The 21,803-nt window shown below is 37.8% G+C and overlaps 1 protein-coding gene across 1 annotated transcript in view; it reads right to left on the bottom strand.

Annotated features, from left to right (window-relative positions):
• Nucleotides 1-21,016, bottom strand: part of LOC112163056 (poly [ADP-ribose] polymerase tankyrase-1) — an 86,905-nt gene extending 65,889 nt beyond the window's left edge. Inside the window, exons 1-4 of the mRNA XM_024299167.2 lie at nucleotides 20,438-21,016; nucleotides 19,949-20,064; nucleotides 18,499-18,607; nucleotides 11,270-11,365 (exon numbers count right to left, since the gene is read on the bottom strand). Of these exons, the coding sequence (XP_024154935.1) occupies nucleotides 11,270-11,365; nucleotides 18,499-18,607; nucleotides 19,949-20,064; nucleotides 20,438-20,951 (835 nt within the window). The 5' untranslated portion in view covers nucleotides 20,952-21,016. The remainder of the gene's footprint in view (nucleotides 1-11,269; nucleotides 11,366-18,498; nucleotides 18,608-19,948; nucleotides 20,065-20,437) is intronic.
• Nucleotides 21,017-21,803: the final 787 nt, after the last annotated feature.

Raw genomic sequence — 21,803 nt, 5'->3', positions numbered from 1 at the left:
CGGTTACCTGCCTGCCTCCTGCCTCGGCCCACGCCTGGACTCTGACCACGCCTAAGTCTTGTCCGGGACTGAAAGCAATAAAAATGAGCAGTTTTTCTAATCAGTATTTTTGCATTATTGGTGTTGAGACTTGATGCCAATCACTACTTCTTCTAAAATGTAATGGTAGATATGGTCCTTTTAGCCCTGGTAAAAATAAAAGCCATCTCTTACTAATATATTATTACATTAGCATTTTGCATGATAATTTTCCATTAATATCTGGTTTCTAAGTGGAGTTGGAAAACAGACTCTTGAAAAATATGTCTTCTTCACAATAGTAGATGAAAACATTAAAAAAAAAAACATGTGTACATGCTTATTTTTAAATGGGTTGTAGAGATACAAATGAAAACTTCTGTGGTAAATATTCCCAATTCTCAACATAGGAACATATCTGACCTCTAAAAGGCCCTGCAACATCAGGAAAACAAATCTATAAATCATTGCCATTTTGAATCACAAATTCAGGATCATTGAAGACAGTGTAATTTTTGTAAGACTATGAGCGGGTGAGGGATGTAAACCAGTCGGGGTAAAGCTAAATAATTCAGGACACTGAGAATGAACCCGTTTACAGCAGCGGTGGAAAGAAGTCATATCCAGTTAGGGTAAAGAACGCAAAAGGCCTGTTTTAACACAGCTGCAGTAAGAACGTTAGGAGTTTACCGACACTGTGGTTCTCCTTTATCAGGGCTGCTGTAATTCTAGCTCTGCCGCTCGCAGTTTAAATCTTGAGGTGTGTTATTCATCAGCTACTGTGCATAATTGATTAAATGGGCTGTTGAAGAGTGAGGTTCTCATTCACCTTTTGATTGAAGGCAATGCCTTCAGGTTGTACAACTTGGCCTGATCCAAACCTATAACTTTGTTTTTCTTTGAGCTTTTACAGCACCTTAACCCTTTCGCTCTCTTTGGGGTCCAGATGTTAATGAATCTGTCCAAGTAGTGATAAGACCGCATGTAATTAATTTACCAGTGGTAGATACAATAAAAAGTAATAACTTCCCTGTTTTTTAATAGAAATGGACACATTTTAAATCCCATCTAAATGAAACAGGGGGAATGCGAATCAGCATTTATTTGGTGACTAAGCAATGTAATATGCAAACTCAGCCGGAAACAAATGTCTGCAGCTTGTTTCATGCAAATAATCTTCATAGAGAGTGCACTTGTGTCTGTGAGCTGGTGCCCCTGGTGTGTGATGTGGATAGTTTTGCATCTGACATTTCTGTCTAACTGAAAAAAAGAGTCTATAGACCACTCTGGTTGATTATAGACAAGATGGTTTCGAGGGGGCTTCTAAGAACAAAGCTGGAACGAAGACGAGACAGCTGCACCCTTTTTCTAATATTCCCACTGATGTGGAAACACGTGGTAATAAGCTTCGCCAAACATTAACGTGCTGAATGCTGTATAGATGCCCTCTGATATACTAACAGTACTGGGGGCGTTTGAGGCCACATTTTAAAAAGTAATTTGCTTTGTGTTTTCGTTGCACATCTTCTTCCAACACGGAGAAGGAGTTTATCATTTCGGAGAGTAGCCAGTTGGATGTGGCAGAGCAGTATAGCTAATTTATGGCTCAATATAACCTTTCATCACCGTACAGTGAAATGAAAGCTGCGCTGGCCTGCAGCTAAGAGGAAGAAAAGAGCAGAGCCTCTGCATCGAACAAGGTATGTTACAGGACAAGATGTCCAAGTATTCTTTTATTTTCTGACACTTTTAACTAAACCTGTCTCATGTTTTTGATACTCAAATGGTTTACTTTGAGCGCTGCACTAAATGCACCACTTGCTACATTAATTACAACTGTTAGAATCCTTCTACGTGCGATGGGGCGCATGTTTAGATAATTAGCGTCTGCCGCTAGAAACAGGCAGGTGGCAAATTAAAGAAAAACCTAAATAACTGACAGGTGAAAGCAATTAATAGTTTGTTTTTTCTTCGACACAGCACCAACAAGAATATAATAAAGTGCATGAATCAAACAATGACAAATAAAATCCCTACTGATTTTACTACTGATTGATTGAAAACAATGCAACCAGAGTATGAAATAGTATTTAAGTTTGCAGCGTAATTACAAAGACCTTTCAAATGGCTTCACATTTAAGACACTGAAATGTCATCTGAAGCAAAACTTTGAGACAGAGGCCTGGTAAGACTTGCTGACACCGCAGATAACTGTAGTCCTGACAGGACAGTGATTGGATCTGTGGTATAAATCATGGCAACTGATCCCCTCCCCAGTAAATCTGACCCGCTGCTTTGTTATGCTGCAGCAGACTTTTTGCTGGAACTTCTCTAAGAGAACTGCAAATCAATGCAAAGTTGTTCTAAGTGAGCATCCTGATTGCATGATGTCAGATCTGCACTTTTTAAGAACAGTTTAAAATATTTAAAAACAGACAACTCTGAACAAATGCTGGGAAACTTTTGCAGAGAAAACATTAATTTTTGTTATTGTTTTCCACACTGATCACGCCAATGGAGAGTTTCACTCTTGTATACAGCCAAAAACCTTTGTTGTAATCAATATTTCTTTTCTTTGAGTATTCCTCATGAAGAAAATCAACCTTTCAAAATTAAATCCAATCTATTTCACAATTGGTGAGACTGGTAAAAAAAAAAAAAACTTTGTTCTTTTCTGTCAGCTGATCTTATTCCTAAACACCAATCAACTACTTCAGTTTGATGTTCCAACAGCTTGTTCTAAAAAAAGGTCTAAATCAGCTCCAATGACAGAAGCGAGACGTAATTAATAGGGGTGTAATGGTCATTGGATCCAACCAGATTGATCTGTCTAAGGCAAGTTGTTAATCGAATTGGCCTTTACCATTATAAAAGCATTTCAAAATGAAGAAAATTGATTATATCAATCTTGAAAAATACCATTGGATTGAGGCATGGTAGGTTTATTATGTCCCATCACAGCGGACAACACACATGCAATTCAGCAAAAAATGCACTTTGAAGTTTGCAAAGAAGTGTGACCAAACAGTGTGGTAGAATGTTCTCATAATATTCTGTTAGTATTATTTTGATGTGGAAAAACAACAGTGGGCTGAACTTTATGAAACTAAGATATGAATTGATTTGACATAATTCTTGTTTACTTGTTTGAACACATATTTAATTTACACTTGATTATCTTGCAAGAAATACAAGGAATCTGGAAAACTTCACCTCTATTGTTCAGTACCAGGTCTTTATTTCTGAGTCACAGTAGTTTAATTTTTGGCTAAAGATGTTCTGGAACAATTTTAGGTAGGAATGCAGCGAATATTTGGCAACCAACTGTATTTGGCTGAATATTGCAAAAAAAAAAAAAAAGCAAAAAACAGCATTCGGCTTTGGTGGATATGAGGCCGAATAGTGGCACGTGATTACTGACCCCTGTCGCTTGCCGTACACATTAACGTACATCCGCAATCTAGCGCCTTCTTTAAAATGTCAACTGTGTGGAAATATTTCAAAGTGCTTGACAGCAATAAAAGATCTACAGTTTGCAGTGGCTGCGGAACTAAATTGTCGTCAGGCAGTTCATCAGCCAAAACTTTCACCACATCTGCATTAATCAAGCGTTCAAAAGCGAAACACCCAGACCTGCATGAGGAATACGAGAAAAAGACGGTTGCGGGGGCTAAAAGGAAGGCTAGCGTGTTAGTGGCACACATATGTTTTATGTCACTCCTTCTGAGTCCGAAATGTTTGAAAGAAAATTTAAAGGGATAGCCCCAAAGTGGACAGCATAGCGAAAAAGGTAATGGAATGAATTTCTATGTTGGAATGTCTACAGCAGAGGTCAGAATCTATGCTTTGCCTAGCCTTATGAAATGCACTAGCACAGTTACTGGAAAGGCTTGAATGATGAAATATAAAAAATAAATATTTGTTTTATATGAAAAATGTATAAAATGTATTCTTGGCTATTACTACAATATTAAAAAATAAAGAGAAACTCAACATATCTATTTGATACTTGGTCACTATTTGATATTCATCCAAGTGTTTTAGTTGTTAAAAATTTTCACTTCAGTTAATCCCTAATTTTAGGTCAGTGAACTGGATTGAATCGGATCATTCAAAGTGAACTAATATCGACTATGAATTATATCAACAACCATAAATTATGATATGGATTAAATCATTAATCTTTATATCCCTCATAATTAAGTATTTTAAATGGGAGTGATAAACTCGGAAAATGGAGTCCTGTGCTCTTACTACACAACAAACTAAGGAGGGGCTGAAAGATGTTATCAGAAAGATAAAATCTTCCTGAAAGTGCATTGCATTTTAAGCAGCTGGCTTAAAACGTACACCATCATTAATCAAAACATATCAATTAGATCAACATTACCATCATTCTCCTTATTTTAACAAAGTTGTTTTATTGTTTGTTTTTTTTGTCTCCAGCAAAACCAGCCATCTTCTTATTATATGGATGGAATGGAGGTTGTTTAGCTCCAGGTGCTGCTGATTCATCATGACGCACATGGTCTTGTTTTGTTTTTTTGTTTGTTTGTTTTTTAACTGCATCTCTTGCCAGTCGTTTCTCCTTTTTTAACATACCGGTATAATATCACGAATCACAAGCATAATAGGTAGAAAGAAAGAAAGAAAAGCAATCTTTCCTTGCTGCTGAGTCACAAAGTGCTTGAAAACAATGAAGCTGCAGGCAGTACACTTAAATCTGTTGCTACACTTTGCACCAAAATCTATTTTAATCAAAAGTAACATTCAATGAAAATATGTACCTTTAATATGCAACTGTGTCATAACACAACACTAAAGTTCATCACATAATTATAAATTATAAGTATAAGATCACAAAATTACAAATATATTTCAATATGAAAAATCTAATAACAACAAAAAATACTAATCTAAATACTGTGTCCCTTATAAAGTGACGGGCGAGTGTATTTGCATTTATTTAGATGTGAAGTAATGTGTTTCAGCAGCAAAATATAAAAAATACAAACACTAACATTTTAAAGACATTAAATGAAGCATCAACAATGTAATCTGCTTCCTGTCCTTCACCTTTTCTCTTCCCCACTTCATTTTACAGATATTCCTTTTGTTTATTGAACTCAAATTTTGCTAAGAATTTAATTACAAGTTGACTAAGCTTTCTTTCCCCACATTATATTAATATTGTAAATCCATTACAACAATGGACTGATTTTTCTATAAAACAATTTCTTGTATTTTTTTACGAACATAAAACAATTTTTGGGTAGATTTTTAAGGAGATAAAAGTCCTTTGTGCATCATTTAAAGATGAGGCAACAGAAATACCGCGCTAAAGTTTTGACACTGTTCAGAAATTATTTTAGCATTTTTAATGAAAACATTCATATTGAAAACTCTAGGTTCTTTACTCAATTTATTTATTTTTTAATGGAGATGGTAGATTGATGTTTCAAACAAATTGCGCATTTTGTGGTACAAAGCACCATCTTTGACTCAGATGTACCTTAGGATCCCCTATTTCAGAAAAGCATGCTCGCCATTTCTAAAGATCACACTATAGACATACAAAAGTATTCGGTGTCTATTTGCCCCAGTCTCAACAATATGGGCTGTTAATGCACAAAATGCAGTCTTTAAACTTGAGGGGTACCTACAGAATACTATTATATGTATATTTTATATATTATAAATACATTTTAAAAGATTGAATTTCCTCATGCCTGATATGCTCTTCTGAAAGAGATCTGAAGGTACATTCATACCAAATCTGGTGCTTTTACCATAGAATGAACCATTATTTTAAAAACCAGCTCCTCATTATTTACCAAAAGCGCTCTGATAGAAAACAAAATTGGTTTTGGAATGGAGATTTGACCAATGAATTCATGTTTATTCAGATTGTTAATTAAAATGTGTGAATCTCAAAACAACCAGTTCAGACACTCGGGAGTGATTTGTTCGTGAGTTTGGTATGCACATGTGAGCTCTCCAACCCGGACCTGCCTGCTCCCTTCAACAGAGAAGAGTCATTTGTGTATATGTTTGCAAGCATGTTGAAGCAGCAGGACAAAACTGCCAATGAGATACCCCCAGCAAGAAAGATAGAGGGTTTAATCAGACTTTATAACCTGGTGCTGCAACGAGAAGCCTCCATGCATTACTCAAAAGACAGATATTTTAGCCAAAACATGTATTTTACCAATTTTAATACAACTTTCAGGACATAAATATACAATCTGAAATAATGTCTACTTTACTTTGCGAAGTGCACCAAACATTTTGTACATGAAAAACCAATTCCATCGTTTGAATTTCAAGCTTTATTGTTCATCAGTTGCGATGTAAGACAGCTGCATTACAGCAGCAGCGTAAGCGTATGCAGCAGCATTCAGTCATTCTCGCCAAACAATCTCATTTCAATTTTAGCCACCAAGGGCAATCATTTTTCACAGGAGGGCTTTCAAACTCTGTTTTGACACAGTGCAGCAATTCCATGAAGTATCGCGTGTTTATCCTGTTTACTACATAAACCAAAAAAAAAAGGGGGGGGGGGGGTGATGGTGTAATTTGGGAGTAAACACAAAAGATGCAGATACTGAACCAGCATCAACATCCTCAAACAGCAAGGAAAATAAGGTGAACATGAAAGGGCGTCCTAATTTTGAAGTTTTTTTTCTCATTATTGTAGAGAACAAAAGGTTTCATTTGAAAATAATGCTTCTCTCTAGTCTGAGAAAAATGTAAAAAGGGGATTTACAATTTATTTTTCAAGAACAGTAAATAAAGAATACAGGACAAAACCAAGAGTTATGATGATCTGCAGGCACTTGTGTATCACCTGCACATCCCATGTGTGCAGCATTTGTGCGCAGTCAATAAGGAGCCATGTGCGTGCACTTTACTAACATCTAAAGTGCGGCATCAGGGCATCGTACGACAGCATCACAATTACGTAATAAATGGGTGCAACTTTCATTATCATTACAAATACTTTGCGATACACTTGCCACATGCACAAAAATGGTACATTCCATTTTCAGGACGTCCCTTACAATGGCCGCTCAAGCCTTAAGGGAACTGCAAAACACACCTACGCTCCCCTTAATGTGCAGTCGCTACCCTCTCTGGCCTTCCACTAGCCCAGACAACCCAAAAACCCATGGCACCTGTATGGGTCAACCCCCGTACAAGTGTATTACAGCATTAGGAAGCAAAGACAGTCTTTAAAGGAAACCTGATTTGAGTCATTCTCATTTAAATATCCTTCTAATATGTAGTATATCATCATGATTTTAGGGTGGTGGTTAATATTCATTGTATTTCTGTGTATGGCTTTGTGCTACAGTAGTGAACCCATCCATTGGTCAACTGGTGACAGGATGAAAAAAAAGAGTATTTTTTATAGTATTTTTTGCAGTACTTTTGCCTTATTTATGTGGTTTTGATTGATGTTTTACTATTTTGGAAAACAACTAGATTCTCTGTACCACATCTGTCTCTGACTCACTCCTGATGCATGTCAAGATGCTCACCTCACGTGTTTTACCCACATCTGCCTGCTGCCTACAGCAGCTGCTCCAGTTGGAAACACATAATACTTTATAGCTAAATTGAAACCCACAAACTAACCAAATTAATTTGGGAAGTTTATTTAATGCAAAAAGAGCCAGCAAAGAGACAGAAGCAGAGTCTTTAACCTGAAAGAAAGAAGTCCTCCTTGAAATATGGATTTACTATGACAGGTTATTCCCACACACCAAGCTCACATATTATGTTTTTATACAAGGACGATACAAAGAAGTTGCATACAGCGGATTCACACTTTTTGTTTATTACAATCAGAAAATATCAGCTTTTATGGCTGTTAGATTGTCATGTTTTTCGTACTTACATTTGCAGAACATTTTAAAGGTGTATCTCTTAAAATATTTCCGACTTTTAAACCAGTGTGTGGTGCAAAAAAAAATTGTGAATTGCTGTTTTTAGAAACTGGTGCATGCTTTATTCTGTATTATGCATTTTATATAAAAATCAAATGCAAAACTAATGCAGATGTTAGCATTTAGAAATAGTATGTATTCAAACTGCAATAATAATTCAAAAATATTAAATTGGAAGAAATGACAAATGTCCTTCAATAGAAATGTTCAATTATGCTTAAGTTAAAAATTGTTAACAGCGGACAATGGACTTTGAACTAGCGAGCTCCATAGTGGCGTAGTGGTTAGCACTATCTAGCTCATTACTAGATAGCTCATAGCTCCTGGTTTGAATCCTCCATGGCCTTCTAAATTAATGGTTCTTAACGGTCCCCAAGTATGAATGTGAGTGTGTTTGTGCTTGTGTGGTCCCGTGACGGACTGGTGACCTGTCATGGGTGTACCCTGCCTTTGGCTGACAGTAACTAGCCTAGGCTTTGGCAACTCTGTAACCCCAAAAGTCAGATGGAGGGACTTTGAAAAAGCTAGTTCAGTTTTTTGAGCTAGCTCACACATTACAGGTGCTTTGTTTCAGATAATACAACAAAGTGCTTGAAAGAATATGAATGATGATAAATAAAGAATTGTTTGTGTTTTGACACTGAAATCCACCTCAACAGGAACAAACCTGTAGATGCTGCAGCAGCTGCATATCAAGAGTAGTTTCTGAAAAATCCTGTCAAGACAGTTTCTGGCATCTTTCTGTATGACGCAGTGAAACCACAATTTGACCATAACACGAGTGCATAAAACACAGCTGTAAATGAAATGTTATAAACTAACAGTGACATTGCTTTTAAGCACATATAAGTCAACGTCTATATTAGCTTGTAATTGACTTTGAATGGAGCATGTTATTAGTTCCAGATCACCTGGCTGGAGAGTTAAAGAAACTGCTGATCTACGAGGGCCTTGATGCACAACCACCTCTGAGGGTTACAGAGCAATACTGAAAGGATTCAGCAGGCAGCAGCTCTGTGCTGTGAAGAGAAAACTAGACTGGTTCAAATGAAGAAAGGTAACAGAAACTCAAATGTCATGAGTGCTGAAGAGGGTGTGCAGAATACAATCTCCAAATTCTCAACACCCTGAACTTTGAGGCAGGTAGCAGCAAGGCACAGAATGTCACCTTTATTGGTATAACAGATAAATGAACATACAAGCCATGCAAGTTCATCAAAACCAGACTTGAGGGAAGAATTTATATATATATATCAACACAAAGTCTGGTTTAGTCGAGTTTGGTCACACCTGTACATTCTTCAAAAAGAACAAGCCTTCAAACTTTGGACTTGTACATACATAAAAGCATGAAAGCACCTCGACTAATATTAGCAGCCGTAGCAAATTGGGAGTCCTTCAATTCACCTTTCTGCCTCATTCTGACGCTTCAGTCTGACTGAATGCGTATCAAGTGCGGAGGTGCAACAGATTCAGCGTGGCTTCTCCCTGAAAGCTCCTCTTTGGATCTGTGTTCAGTGCTGAAAGATGTTGCGATAGCCATCAATCTCACAGGAGAACCTGCATCTTAAAAACAACATTGAATATTCAGAAAGTGCAGCACCTGCATGATATTTGTCCAAGGCAACCTCTGCAATCCTGTGACTCCGTCATTTTTTTTTTTACAATGGGTAAGTAAATGATTTATAATATTGGTGATGCACAATAAAATCTGCACAATATTGCTTTCAGCAGATAGTGGCATCAAAGGGCACTTATCCATACTGACAGATATCTGAAAGATTTTTACTAGTGGCTTTGCTGATCTAGTTCTGCTTTGACCTGCATGTTTGTTGTGTCTGAACACTAACCATAGACTTAACAATGTTTAGCTATGCTGAAGTTTTTTTTTCACCGATTTTTTATTTTTATTTTTTTATCTTCAATGGTGTCCGTGGCAAACATTAAATCCTGTCCACCTTTGTCATGGGAGCGATCACACATCAATATAAGGATGGGGTCATCTGCACCCCATTAGAGAGCTCAAGGGTTAAGCTAGTAGTGTGGCAAATGGTAAAATAAGGGTTTAAAGTACAGCGATGCCTTGAATGACAAATGACATCTGCTCAGATTTCCTTTTATCATACAACACCCCATTTCCCATAAGCTTTCCCATAGAAATGTTTTACGTCCTACTAGAAAAATTTGAAACACAATAAAAGAACTCACTAAAAAAGTGTACCAACACCATCTTGTTAACGGCGTGGCTTTTCTCCCCATCATCTTTCTAGTTTTATTTATATTTGTTTCCAGTTGCCATGGGAACCGATCACTGACAAGCAGATGGGCATGTATGTTCTTGAGCGATCTGTAGTTTTGCCGCGACTGGCTGTTGTAACGGCAGTAGTCCCAGAGTTTTGTGCCGTTTTTGATTAATGGGTCCATTTTACAATGGAAACGCACAAAAAAAAAAGAAAAGAAAAATGGACAGCTCAGTGGATACGAGGCTTTATTCTCTGAATGGTTTATATTTATTTACAAAACATTTTTTTTTTTTTAGTAATACGTCTCTTTAAACAAGACAGCGATTTGAAATGTTGAAACCACAAGGCTGGCACATTGAGAAAGCATCAAAAAGCCTATTTATTTGTTCACCAAACATAAGGATCACAGTTAAAAGAAACAAAGAAAGAAAAACCAGTATCAGAGATAAAACCAATATATGACAAGGATCTTGTGAACAGAAAACTTTAAGCAGCAGAGTGGAGGACTTTTGCCTTAACTATCCTTCAGGAACTCCTATAGACAGAAGTCTTCTTAGCTACGACTAATCAAAGATGATGAGTGAAAGCAGGTGAGAAAAAGGGAGGGAGACAGGCAACTACAGCCAATCCAGTGTTCACTTAAGCACAGAATATGATCCCACAATATATCAGGATTATAACTTTATTAAGTCTTTTCAAAAGAACATTCAAGCTTCACTTAACAGACAGTTACAAGTGCAAACACTAAACCCTCTTCACAAGTTTCCTGATACTGCTTCTCTTTGTACTGTTGTGATTCCATCATTGTTTTGTCTTGTCCTGTATACAGTGTATGTTTGCACTATACGTTCTGCAGAGCAGGGATCTACTAAAAAAAACAGCTTTAAACTAAGTCAGGCCACATACACTTTAAATCTTTTCCTAATAAATAAATTGCTAGAGTTGGAGAAAAGAGGTTTTCAATAGAAGAAATGTTCAGAAACACAAAAAATGAACAAACAGAGCAACTGGAAAGTGTGACACAGCAAGTGTTTGTGTGTTTGTTTGTGTGAGACTGACCTGTGAGCACAGCCTTGGCAGACGGTTCAGCCAGGTCCAGGGCAGACTTGCCGTCAGTGTTGCGGATGTTGGGGTCGGCTCCGTGCTGCAGTAAAACTGTACAACAACAGGGCAGACAGAGACAGTAGCTGAGCTCCTGGACTGACATACAAACTCCTCGACACACGCCTCCTCCCAGTCCACCTCCAGCTCCTCCTGCCACTGCCGAGCTCCATCCTGTTCCATGAACTGATCTGCCTGTGCTCTCCTCTTTTTCTACCCTCTGATCCTCTGCTATCCCTCTGTCTCCGCTTGTTGAGTCTCCCGGTCCTCCTGGCAGCCTTTCCACAAGTCCCACTTTGCATGTATCTTCTCTTCTTCCTCCTGCCGCCTCTGCTGCTCCTCCTCTGTTGCTATTGCTGCTCCCTCGGCTGCCCCTGGCTGCCCCTGCTCTGCGAGCCATGCCGCTGATGTAAACAGACATGCCACAACAAAAGCAGAGCGAGACACACACCACGGCGCACCGGCGGAAAAAAAAAACGGCGGACCTAATTAAACTGCAATGTAACACATCACACTTCCACTGAGGAGCGGAGGCTACGACTGAGCCAAGAAGATGAGTGAAAGCAGGAGGAAAAAAAGGGAGGAAGGCGGGCAACTACAGCCAATCCAGTAGAGACAGCGGCACGGAGGAGCGAGTGGAGAGACTCCTGCCTCTCCACACTAACCGAGCGGTGCAGCGGAGAGCAAAATGAGAGGGGAGGAGGGGAGGGAAGGCAGGGAGGGGGACTCAGGAGTCGGGAGAGGATAGAGGACAAAAAGAGGGGAAAGGGGAAAGAACAACACAACACATGAGAATTTGATGAGAGAATAGAGTAGAGATAGAGAAGAAGTGAGAGCTGAATTATAAACTACCGGTGCGGCTGTGTTTTAAATGAACTGTTGTGAGGGTGCTAGTGTCAATTCCCTCAATGCCTTGCTCTTCACTTTACTTCCGACTATTGTGATTGCTAAAGCTCTGGCAGCAAACGCCCTCTGACTCCTGTGAATTTGACGCTGGCCTGCTTTAATACACTTGTGAAGGAGAGGAGATCATCAAGTATCTATTATGAGGTGGCGCACAAGTTTTGACAGTCTTTTAAGACGCACTCCAATGAAAATTGTGCTTTTGACATGTTCTTGTGGTATTTTCCCATGATGGATGAGGACATATAAAGAAAATAAGGCTTAAAATAGCATTTTTGAGTATTTATTTATTCAAATTGCTGTGAATCAATGAAAAATGCAGTTGAAAAAAAGATTATGGGTGTGACGTAACAGCAAGCCACAGCCACCCTGCTCCGCTCCAATCTGATGCATCCACTTGCAGACAAATAGATCCATAAACATCTTCGTTTTCTCGTCTGAGCTGATATCTGGATCAAAAATGTACGACTGCTTTCCATTTTTCCTGTACCACTAATGATAAGTTGGGGGTGTGAGGGCTTTTAGCTAACGAGAGAGTGTAAACAGATGGCTGATGGAAAGTGAGGGTGGTCCTACTCTGCACAAACAGTCCTACCTAAAACTCAAAGGTGACATTTCTAATGAGCTCCTGCCGCTCTGCAGAAACTGAGTCTTTGATTTAGCCAAAAAAAAAACCACCATGATCATAATTAAAAACCCACTGAGAACACTTTTAAATTAAATCAAAAGATGATCAGAGTGGATCTTCAATCACCCTCCACAACGATAACTTACCATGACACAATCACCCCTCCACCCCAATCTAATTCCACTCAACAACAAACTGAGATTCCTAACAATAGGAGGACTAAAACATGTTCATACTGATGCAGAGAGAAATAACAAACTGATAGAAACAAATTCGTGGAAGTCGGAACTGTATGAATTAATCAATCCAGCACGGATAATTTCTAACTGTTTCACAAACGACAGCATCTCATGCCGTTCGCTTTCCTCTCCAGTGATTGTGGTTTTCCAATAATAGCTACAAAACAACCTAAATCCTTTCTGAAATGAGATTAGTTGCCAGGACAATGTCAGATTTGCTGTTTCATAAATATCTGCAATGCCTGCAACCAATCAGGAGCTAACTAACAGAAAATGAGCTTGCGGGGTATGCAGATTGATTTTCTTAAACCCTCAGTCATCCATAAAAAAAAAACATGTTTTCTTCAAAAATTAACAAAACACACAGTGGTTCCTGATACTAGAGCACAACAGATGTGAGAGTTCTCCATCATCATCATCAAAGCCTTTCTAAAATTCTCCAAAGAAAAAGATTATTGTCTTAATTAAAAAAGAGACAAAGAAGAGTGCCTGTTTTGTTGCAGTTCAGAAAGCAACTTACAGACAGCAAAAAAAAAAAAAAAAAAAAAAAACCTGAAACAGAACGAACCATTTATTAATAGCAGAGAGTAACGTATTATGTAACATCAGAAATCTGCTTAAAAGTTCCCAGAAATCTCTTAATTTGAGCTAGCTTTATGGCAAATGCCCAACCAAATGAAAGCCTAATCTGTTCAGGCTCACAACACCAAACTTCAACACTCATGAACAAAAAGCAGGCTGGAATGACATCCATAATCTAATGCTTATTTTATTTTGACAAGCGTCAGCTCAACTGTTTTGGTCTTGATGGTTCTGTCATTCACAATACTGATGGAAAAATCAGCATATATTTCATGTATGAAGGCTGTGCAATGCAAACTACAAAAAAAGTATTCTGGAAAATGTTTACATAGTTACATTAAAGAAGATCCAAAAAGTTGAAAACAGCTGAATATCTGGATCCAAAAAATGCGAAAAGAAGGCGATTTTGACTACAAACAAAGCATTAGAAACCTTAATATTGCAGACCGACTGGATGAACCTGCATGAAATTAACCTGGAATCTGTTTTTGAAGAAGTTTGTATACGTTGCTGCTCGGGAAGCTTCAATTTTTGGTTTAAAACCAAACTGTATGTTACACCAGTGAACTGAATCATTGAGAAAGTGAATCGTTTCATCCCTATGTACATTTGTATATGTTTATACTGAATATATAAAATATGTGTTGTGTTAAATTTGATAGATTTACTATTGTATATTACATTACACCAGGTTTAGTATAGGCTGAATCCAAACTCTTCACCTACAGCTTCTCCCTACCCTCCAACTGTAGGGGCATTTGAAGGGGTCGGTTGTCCAAAATAATTCCAAGGGTTAACCTTCACCATGGAGGGATGCAGAGCCCTACGTCATGTGGGTGATCTAGTCAAGTGTATTTCTTCACGGGAGTGTGCTCTGAAGAATGGAAGTTTACGTTTAAATTTAAGTCGTGACCTTTTTGTTTTAACATGACCTTTTAAAAGATATAAAACTTATGTTCTTAAGCGTTTCCAGGCGCTAGCAGCTCTGCGCCATCATACATCACTGGTGACTTTTGATGACGTCATCAAGTGGTAGCGACGTCCGAATTTGAAGACACTAGTTTTCCATAACTCTCTGTTTAGAGGGCTAAATGTAGGGTAGGGAGAAGCCTTAGAGAGGTAGGGGAAGAATTTGGATTCTCCCTTAGTATGAGCCAACTGTTTTTCTTCAATGTTATTTGCTTACTAGCAATTTTTTTTATTATTTTTCTGATTTTTTTTGTTTAGTAGAGATCATTATGCTACCATAAATATTGCTTTGATATTTTAAAACAACCTCACTTAAGATCACTGGCAGGACCAGATCTCTGGAATAAAGCTAAATCAAACTCTGGTCCACTTAAACATGATCACCTTGAGAGTAAATCCTGTAGTGGTTCACAATAGTGTGAAAGAGGACAAACCATTAGATCAAAGAAAAGGGCAAATTGGGGCCAAACATGGAGATTTTAGACAGTTTTTTTGGCAGCTTTTTTCAGATGCAGCTAATGCTTCTTAATTACCATCAGCTCAAATGATTATGAAACAACTATGTGATGATTTTTGCTGTCACTATCCACAAATCAACCTCAGGCAGACAGGCATGCAGATGTTTTTTTGATTAATTTTTGAGCGCATAAAACATCATCAAGACAACAAAAGTCAGACGAGATTTGTGAGAATATAAGGTAATGTCGTATGAGATCATCTAGTAGCAGACCTCAAACTGCACAGAAAAAAATGTTGGTGTTGTATTTCAAAGATCTTGAAATCCTATACAGTTGAGGGTTTTTGTTTGTTTGTTAAAATTTCGAGTCAGATCAGAACCGACTCATCTTTTGACTGAGCAGGTTGTCAAAAAGCTTCTGCTGGTAGACAAAGTACAAAATGTCAAGAGACTTTTCTTGATGCGAAAAAAAGACAAGCTTTTATTCAGTTTTACTTTTTTATAGTTAAATGAATTAGAATTATATTGATTGTGTGCTTTGACTAAATGGGAAGCCAATTTAGTTGAATTACTTAGGCGACTTTATGAGATATAAAAACTAATTTCACTTTCTTACAAAAAAAAAGTCTTCCTTATGCTTGTGAAATGTGAAGCTGAAAAGGGCCATCCATTACTGCAGTCAAGGACGTTCACATCCGAGATAGAGACGATTAAGATGATAGAGATGATTTTCTTTTTCCTTTTTTCAATTGTGCCGGAAGAGCGGGACTCACAATTGAAGCCATGAGCTTTCTCATATTTTCATCATTTTTACAGAATACAGAATTGTTTTAACCTATTATCAAACTGCACTTTCAAGGAGTGGATGCCCTAACTCACACACCTATGCAGCATGCAGAGATGTGTACACCAGCTTGCTTGGAGAGAATTCTTGACAGTAAGCCCAGATCCTCCACAGGACCGTCTGTTTCACAGTAGAGTTAAGGGACGTACTTCCTCAAACTTCACTTGAAGAGGCCAAAACACAACTGATAAGGACGATTCTTTCCAATAAGAGAAAAATTATCATGGTATTCATGGTTTAAATAATAGAATAAATAAAAAAACAGACTGGAGATATTACACATAAATGTTGCAAACCACAGGTTTGAGGTCTTAGACAGCTGTTAAATAGTCATCAGCTCTGCAGAGCTATCCTAATAGAGGTCAGAGAGGATCAAATGGGGAATATTTCAGGCATTTTAAAATGCTAAGACTCCTTCAATCCTCTGAGCAGCTGACCAGCACAGAAAGATAACTGATGTTCACAAAGCTAGAAAAAGGATAAAAGCAGATGATTATTTTTCCAAAATCTAACTTTAAAGGTTTTTATCTTAATTAAGTTGATAGAAAGAGTAAAAACTAAGGTGACACTGCAAAAAAGAAAGAAAACTTTGACAGCTTCGTAAGCTGATGTTTTTTTTATATATATTTATATTTTTTGCAGTTCAGAGCAAATATGTTAATTGAAAAAAAAAAAACTAAAGAGGAATTGTTAGAGAATTTCGTGTTTATTTTTTATTTTAACCAATTAAAATGCAGGTACAGCAATGATAGGCTAACAGTAAACCAGGCAAGCAGGCAAAAGCACATTTTTAGGATGAAAAAGGAAAGCTTAAGTTAAAAGAAATCATAGAAAAAAATTAGGGCCAGGAATCGACAAAAAATGTATTAACTAGGGCCGGGAATCGATTAAAAAAAAAACTAATTAATCACAAATCTGAAAAAAATTCATTGCAATTAACTGCCATTGAGTTTTATTTTTAGTTACAGTAGAAAATAGAAAATTCCATCTGGACAAATGGGATCAATTTTGCTGTTAAAACCCCCAAATGTTTAACAAACTGGTTTTATTACATAGAATTAAAGTTTTAGGTGTAATTTCATAAAAAACAACAAGAATAAAATTTGTCAACAAACTAAACAACATGTTTTTGAGTGAAAATACAAAACAATCCAGGCTAAAAATCACACAAGGCAGCCCAAAAAATAAGTATTTCTCACTGCTGTCTATCTTACATTTTTCCTGGAATTCTGTTATTTTTTTCTCATACATTTTCTTTATTGTGTTTGTGAAAAATAGTAAAACATTTTTTGGGGGGGAGATCAACTGCTCATAGGTGGGGGCATGTCTGTCTATTCTGAACTGCTTCCCTCTCGCAGCGTTGGAGGGTGGGAGAACGGCAGAGTTTCCACAATTTGTAGACACTGACGGTGCTTGTTATCGTGGAAAAATCATGTTGGTCTCCATCCCAAAATAAAATAATAGTCGATTTCCTCGTCGGATTTCTAATATGACTCACTCAGTATTTTGTCTAGATTTTTAGTTTTTTTTTTTAAGTATTTTAAATTAAAAACGGAAATAACTCATCTTTAGCCTCATTAATTATTTATGAATCAAATAAATTAAGATATAAACAAGAGAATAAGAAAAAAATACTTGCTTGGAAAACAGTAAAATAAAAATAAGTTCAATTTTTTTATATTTATTTTTTTTATCATAGAGATTTCTGGAGGCAGAATATTATGTACCTTTTTCTATTCTTCACATTTTTTTACACGCATATTAGTTTAAGAAATGTTTCTATTGAAATCCTCCTACAGCCTGTAGATTTTATGAACAACAAACACTGCTCAAATAACATCACAGGAAGGAAATACAACTTTATGAATACCTGTCCCTTTTTGTGTCAGTAATTCTGTTCAGGTGTTGGGATATCAATCAGGCTGATCGAAACAGCCACTTTTCCATCTGACAGGCTGACTGACGTGACAACAACGATGTGGAGACAGAGGCTGGAGCAGGTGGGCTCTCAGAGCTGCAACACTTCCCTGAGGTTTTCAAACATCCCTCCACAGATGTAAAGTGAATTCCCAGCGAGACATACGTCAAAGCTCCTGCATCCCCTGTGAGTGGCGACTAAGAATAGACGCTGGCTCCGTGACTGCACTTTACAGGACATTTGCTCCATTACGCATAATGGGAAACAGCATCCACCCGTTGGGTGGGTCATCACAGTTTCTGAAGTTAAATGAAGGATTATATGAAACTCAAGGGTGTGTCCAGCCACACATATTAATTTAAACCCACTTAAGGTAATTTTCTGTAAAAATAAATAAATAAAATAAGCCACAGTGCAACAATAGGAGCGAGAGAATGAATTGAAACCACAGAGGAAACCGATGGTTTTCATTGTTCCCAAAGGGGACGATGCAACAACACAGCAATGCCGTGGCAACCAATCCTCAACCGTTTCTACCTCTGCTTTCTGCGTATGATTGACAGATTCAAACTGAATAAGGAAAACGACAACAATAAAAAAAATACTCCAACATTTTCATTTGCAGCTCTGGGTTTGTATGCACTCACCTATGCAGACGTCTATCTTGCCCTTGATAGCAGCTTCGTGCAGCGGTGTGTAGTTCCAGTTGTCTCGTGCGTTCGGGTCCGCCCCTTGACATAGCAGCAGAGACACCACCTGAAAACAGATTTTTATACTACGCATGAGGACTTTTATTCACTCCAACAAAGTTTGAGACATTTGTTTTTATACTTTAAGATGGAATGAATACTACTTTGTCTTTAAGTCCCACTATGATCATATTTTTATCTATTATTAAAGCATTCACAGTGGTCTTTTAAATATGATTTTCCTGTTTTAAAACCAAAAATAAGCTGGCATCATTTTTAAGGACATAGTTTCTCCTGAACAGCAGAAGTTCATAAGAAATTCGATATGTGGGTTGGGTTGTGGGTGAGGAGTGAGCACACTCCTTCGCATTTGTTTACACGCTCTCCCACTAGCTTACAGCCCCTCACAACTGTGACTTAACATTACCAGTGCATCAAAAATGGCAAGAAATATTGGAGCTATCCAGCCGTACAGGTTAAAGCCAGATGTCAGCTCGAACGAGGAATAGACAGACGCACACGGATCTATTTGTTTGCGAGTGGAGGCATCAGAATGAAGCAGAACAGCGACGCTGTTAGACCTACATCAAACTTACGAGCTTTTACTAACGGCATTTTTCATCTGCTCCCGATTCCCGACATTTTGAATAAATTGAATAATCACAACTGCAGTTTTTAGCTTAATTTTATATCATCAGAAAATGCCACAAGGGCATGGTAAAAACAACATTTTCATCGGAGAAGACCTTAAAAATGTTTGTTAATAATTATTCAAAATTAGCATTTATCAGCTCTAAGAGTTTTGGTGGAACTCTTTTGTTGGAAAAAAATGAGGTTTTTATTCTTCAAAACAAACTGTACAAAGCTGATTCTTTTCAGATTAAATGTGTATGGTAAAAAATAAATGTTACAGCTCAGACAATTTTGACAGCTTAAGCAGTTAGCTAATCATGGCACTGAGAACTGAGACCCCCCTCCTTTTCAGAACAACTGGAAGCTTTTGCCCTAAATATACGTGATGGTTTGCTCAAAGTTATGAAAAAAAGATGCTCATTTGCATGATAAAATGTCAATAATGTCAATCTAAGTGTGATTTTTAAAGCTTTCTACCTCCCTTTTTGCAGAATACGGCTTACACTGTCTAAAACATCTAAATGGGCAGAAGTTTTCATAAAAAAAGTTAACTATTTAATGGTCAACAATCCTAAAAAAACACTTCTTTGCATGTAAAAAAAATCCCATATTGTGATTTTAATGGTTTTTGCTCATCTTGTGTTTTACACTTTAAGTTATATATTTTAATAAAGAATTTATCCATGATTTAAAAGTTTAAAAATCACAATAAAATACATTAAGATAAAAAAGGGGATTTTCGAATACATAAACAATATAAATTAGGACAGATGACCTCAGAATGACCGAAGGAGCAGGCGTTGTGAAGCGGGATCAGACCCCCATCATCTCTGGCGTGCACATTAGCACCCGTCTGGAGCAGGTGGTCCACAACATCTTTCCGCCCAAAACCTGAGACAAAGTAGGGAGAGAACGATTCAAACACACAAAAGTTCAGTAATTTTCAAATGTTGTTTCACATTCAAAATAAAAAGCTTTAGAAAAATATTCCAAGCATTGTTGCTATTTTTTTCTTTCTGTTCTTCGATTAAGTTGGGCAATAACTTAGCTTGTTTGACTAAGTTTTATTTCAGTAGTATGAAACAGGTCGTGTCAAAACATAATCATGCCAAATTATTCTGAATTTATTGACAAATTAATGTTTTATTTTATGATGCTTAAATACTACTCTGAGGTTTAAAAAAAGGGAAAATATCTGCTGGTCAATCAATGTCATATAATTATTTGCATAATAAACCGTTATTTTCCTAAAGCTTTTGTTTACCTGCAGCAAAGTGCAGGGGCGTGGATTTGCGTCCAGCCATGTCTTTGGCGTTCACGTTCATAGTATCCACAAGTTTCTTGACTCTGGAAACATCGCCGTTCCGACAGGCTTCAAACAGCTCCCTGAAGGCTCCATAAGCACTGCCGTCCCCGCTGCTGCTACTCCCGGTGTTACCGCTACCAGAGCTGGGCGGGGAACCTGGACTGGTGTCGCTTCCTTCGGTGGTGGTAGCGGTCGGGGAGCTAGCGCTGCTGCTAATCCTGCTGCTGCTGCTGCTGGAGCTGCTGCTGCTGGCTGTGAGGGCCGGAGATGGGGAGGTGCTGCTGGGAGAGGCCGGCGTTACCTCACCGTCAGCCACGCTCTCCGTCGCATTTGCACCGCGGGGAAGCGGGGCGGCATCTTCGGTGGGAGACGCAGGAGAGCCGGGCAGTGTGACGGGGAGAGAGGAGCTGCGGGGCGGGGAAGACAGCAGGGAGTTTGACTGCTGCTGAGAGGAGCGACGAGGCGTCGCCATTTTCACAACACAACAGTCCCCACTAGCAACAAAAACAGTGATGACGACTTCCGGCTATTAGAGCCAAACTTCCGCTCCTGTGGTCTGGAAATCTTTCCAAAAAGCAGTTTTTGAAGGGAAATCAAAATATTTGAATGCACAAATAAAATGCAAATAAGGTTGTAGTACAGTATTATTAAATATTTAACTTGCCAGTTCAATAATGGCATTACTTAGAGAGAGAAATAATTTCAGTTTTAGATATTTACATTTTTCTGTGCATTTTGGAGTTATTAAACATTAACAAGCAATTTTATTATTATCCTTGTAATTATTAGTTACATTTAAAATAAATATTAAATCATTGTGGTGAGTTGGGCACCGAAATGGCCTGGCTTGAACAGCATTGACATCTAGTGGAAGACATGAATATTGCAAAAACACAAGCAAACATTCAGTTTATGTATACGTTTATTTATATGATAGAGACGATGCACATTAAGATATACATATTCAGAGAGCCATTGATGTACATATACCTGATTATATGGTGGGAATTGTGAGATAAAGCACCTTCCTCGCAATTTTGAGCCATGGGGACATTTTGTTAACAAATTCCTCTACTCTCCATTAATGTGCCGTCTTCTATCTCCTGCTAACAGCATACATAACTCTTACTTTTCGCTGATATGGTTTCTCTCTGTTCCCAGATTCCACAATGAGTTAGAAAAAACAGCCTTTTCTATTGCTGCTCCGCTTTTATAGAGTAATATTCAAAACTCTGGGTCTGTGACCTAATTCCCTTATATTGCTTTACAGCAAAATTTTCTGAGCTTTCAAAAGAAATGTGGCCCCGTCACTCTTGACCTGACT

This window comes from Oryzias melastigma, linkage group LG12 (genome assembly GCF_002922805.2).
Source record: "Oryzias melastigma strain HK-1 linkage group LG12, ASM292280v2, whole genome shotgun sequence".
In the NCBI taxonomy this organism is placed as follows: Eukaryota; Metazoa; Chordata; class Actinopteri; order Beloniformes; family Adrianichthyidae; genus Oryzias; species Oryzias melastigma.
Note: the sequence above shows the minus strand (reverse complement) of the source record. Positions and strands in the feature narration are given on the sequence as shown.